General features: G+C 37.0%; 1 protein-coding gene across 1 annotated transcript; it reads left to right on the top strand.

Annotated features, from left to right (window-relative positions):
* The first annotated feature begins 635 nt into the window (after positions 1 to 635).
* LOC111917335 (UDP-D-apiose/UDP-D-xylose synthase 2) lies at positions 636 to 3,395 on the top strand. Its single transcript, XM_023913026.2, has 9 exons — positions 636 to 1,113; positions 1,422 to 1,514; positions 1,621 to 1,728; positions 1,888 to 2,002; positions 2,098 to 2,231; positions 2,316 to 2,417; positions 2,506 to 2,598; positions 2,671 to 2,806; positions 2,889 to 3,395. The coding sequence occupies exons 1-9, from the start codon at positions 838 to 840 to the stop codon at positions 2,999 to 3,001; spliced, it is 1,170 nt and encodes a 389-aa protein (XP_023768794.1). The 5' UTR covers positions 636 to 837; the 3' UTR covers positions 3,002 to 3,395.

Raw genomic sequence — 3,395 nt, 5'->3', positions numbered from 1 at the left:
AGAGATAGTATCAAAACATTTAGAATGTGAGGATTAAAGTTTTATTTCTCTTATTGGTATATGTTAGTGATGGGAGGCAAGGGATGGTGCTATGATGGGTATTGGTGGATGTGCTATGAAGGGCACATGTGATGGTAGTTCAAAATGGTGGTGGTCAGGGTGGTTTTACCAGAAAGACAAGTAAGACATGGTTTAAGGTCATGGGTGAATGGCGAGACAACGAAGAGAGATGTGAGTAGAGGGAAAGGGAGACAATCATTGGTAATAAAAGGGTGAATGAAAATGAAGTAAGAGTCTAACTATATAATAAAGGTAAATCTTAAAAGATACACTTTTAATAAATCCACAAGTACTCTTCCAAAAGATCAATAACCCTACAAATTGGAACCACAAAGATCATGTAAAAAAAAATTCACAATTTCCGCAAGGACTATTCGCAGTATTTTTGCTAACACACGAACCATTTGTGTAATTTTGTCCGATTAAAATTATAAAAACAAAACAAAATAACCGACAGTGGGCAAGCGCTGCAATCTAGTGGCCTCATCCCTACGCTACATCACTACAAATCGCATACACCCCGTCGTTGGATCACAAGACCATACAGATTATCATACTCGTGAGAGTAGGAAATCACAAACATCAACTTCACACAGTTTAATCACTTAATTGCAAGTGACTGAGTAAGTCCATGAACCCTGTGAAGTGTGAACCTCCTCCCTCCTTTTTCTATCTGCTTTAAATACCTTCCCTCGTTCCCCCAATATCCTCCCGTCGACACCGGATCGAAATCCGATCCCTAAACAAATAGAGAAAATCTAGACGCAGAGGAGAGAGATGGCATCTACGACGGCGAGGTTAGATCTGGATGGAAATACGATAAATCCGATGACGATATGTATGATTGGTGCTGGAGGATTCATAGGTTCGCACTTGTGCGAGAAGTTGATGCAAGAGACGCCACACACGGTGTTAGCTGTCGATGTTTACAATGACAAGATCAAGCACCTGCTCGAACCGGACTCTCTTCCTTGGGCTGGGCGCATTCAGTTCCACCGACTTAATATCAAGAATGATTCTCGCCTCGAAGGGCTCATCAAGTGTTCCGATCTGGTAAATCTTCAATCGCTTTCTTCAGATATGTTTGTTTTATAGTATGTATCTTATAATTTAAATCTTCTCGAATCCTCATGTTCACCTGCCTTAATAGAAGTGAAAATGAGCTACAGTGTGTAAGATCGTAAGAATTCTATATTATTTTGTCATTTTTTAATGTTTGAAGTGCAAGATAGTGTAGAATACTTTAAGCAAATCCTAATCATGTTTAAAAGCTTAGTAAATTGCGTGATCTTGTATCCAAGAATGCAGATCGGTGTCGAGTATTACTTTTCTGTCCTGAATTTTCTAATTTTTGTATGTAGACGATAAATCTGGCCGCGATTTGCACTCCAGCGGATTACAACACGCGTCCTCTTGACACGATTTACAGCAATTTCATCGATGCGCTCCCTGTGGTATGTACTGCGTCTCATTTGCATTGCTTTGACGTTATAATTCAAATCAAATCTTATTCTTGATGATTGAAAATATGATGGAGAATTATGTCACTTTCATATATAGCTCAAGTACTGCTCAGAGAACAACAAGAGGCTCATTCACTTCTCTACTTGTGAAGTGTATGGGAAAACAATTGGTAGCTATCTTCCCAAAGATAGCCCCTTACGACAGGTAACTTCCAGATCTTTGAACTCTTCTTCATCTAATACAATTGTATGTTTTATCATGGGATCTGTTTTCACTTTTCATCTGGTTAGCTAATAGCTAACTCATTCTCGTGCAAATCGTAGCTGATTTGAAAGTCACTTTTCTGGATGATAATGTCTACAGGATCCTGCTTACTATATTCTTAAGGAAGATGTTTCCCCATGCATATTCGGATCAGTTGAGAAACAGAGATGGTCATATGCATGTGCAAAACAGTTGATCGAGAGACTAATTTATGGTGAACAAACTTAACCAACTTAATGTTTCACTTCTCATTCACTAACAACACCATCTTCTTCCATTCTTACTTTCTTTTTTTCCTCTAATTAACAGCCGAGGGTGCAGAAAATGGTTTAGAATTCACAATAGTCAGACCTTTCAACTGGATTGGCCCTAGGATGGATTTCATCCCCGGGATTGATGGTCCCAGTGAAGGTGTTCCTAGGGTTCTTGCATGCTTTAGCAATGTAAGTTTAAATTTAAGGGATTTTAGTTTCTTTCTTTCTTTTTTTTCTTACTATGTACTAATGATATTTACTTTTGTTACTCAGAACCTTCTTAGACGTGAGCCTTTGAAGCTTGTTGATGGTGGTGAATCCCAAAGAACCTTTGTTTACATTAAGGATGCTATTGAAGCTGTTCTTTTGATGATTGTATGTTTTTAATCTTTTCTCTTCAAAATTAATCTTGTTTTTTGTCTAGTGTTGACATTGTTGCCTCTCTCTCTGCTTGACTTATCAGGAAAATCCAGGCAGGGCTAGTGGTCATATTTTCAATGTGGGAAACCCTAACAATGAAGTTACAGTTAGGCAACTCGCTGAAATGATGACTAAGGTAAGTTAACAAGGTTGAATTTGAGTTTACTCTGTCCATGGATGATTAAATAAATATAATATATTTGTGAAGGTGTACTCGAAAGTAAGTGGAGAAGATTCAATAGAGACTCCCACCATTGATGTGAGCTCAAAGGAATTTTATGGGGAAGGTTATGATGACAGTGACAAACGTATTCCAGACATGACCATTATAAACAAACAATTAGGTACCTTTCTCTTCTCAACTCTGTTATTTACTTAGGGTAATGTTTAGTATGAAGGAATTGATATGTAAATTCAAAATGGCAGGTTGGAACCCAAAGACATCACTGTGGGATTTGCTGGAATCAACACTAACATATCAACACAAGACATATGCAGAAGCAATCAAGCAAGCAATTGCAAAACCATTAGCAAATTAAAAGCGCTATAATATCTATCTATCTATATTTATATGGTTGGTTATCATCATCATTCATATACACAATTAATGTTTGTCTCTCTCTCTTTTTTTTTTTTTTTTCATACCACACCTTTTTCACAAATCAAATGTTGGGAAAAAATTTGTACTTGTAACTTGTAGTAGAAAAGAAACTACTAAGGATGTATTTTGCTGTGTTAAGACACCAAGACTAGAGAGAAGTGGTTTAATACCAAGTTTTTCTTCTTGGCTTGTGCGGAGGGGGCCTGTTTTGCTCTCCATACTTGATTTATTCCGTCTCTCTTTCTGTGTTGTTTGTATTGATTTATTTAGGGATATTGTCTAGAAACATTGTGCAATAATTTATTATTTATTTGATATTGTTTATTTACTAA

Source organism: Lactuca sativa, chromosome 6, assembly GCF_002870075.4.
Source record: "Lactuca sativa cultivar Salinas chromosome 6, Lsat_Salinas_v11, whole genome shotgun sequence".
NCBI classification, from domain to species: domain Eukaryota; kingdom Viridiplantae; phylum Streptophyta; class Magnoliopsida; order Asterales; family Asteraceae; genus Lactuca; species Lactuca sativa.
The sequence above is the reverse complement of the archived record's forward strand: the minus strand, read 5'-3'. Positions and strand labels throughout refer to the sequence as shown.

Bases quoted from the DNA above. Each gene is read 5' to 3' on its own strand.
- LOC111917335 (XM_023913026.2), top strand. From the start codon at position 838: ATGGCATCTACGACGGCGAGGTTAGATCTGGATGGAAATACGATAAAT. The intron at 1,114-1,421 runs GTAAATCTTCAA...TTTTGTATGTAG, and splicing joins TCATCAAGTGTTCCGATCTG to ACGATAAATCTGGCCGCGAT. The intron at 2,003-2,097 runs GTGAACAAACTT...TCTAATTAACAG, and splicing joins GATCGAGAGACTAATTTATG to CCGAGGGTGCAGAAAATGGT.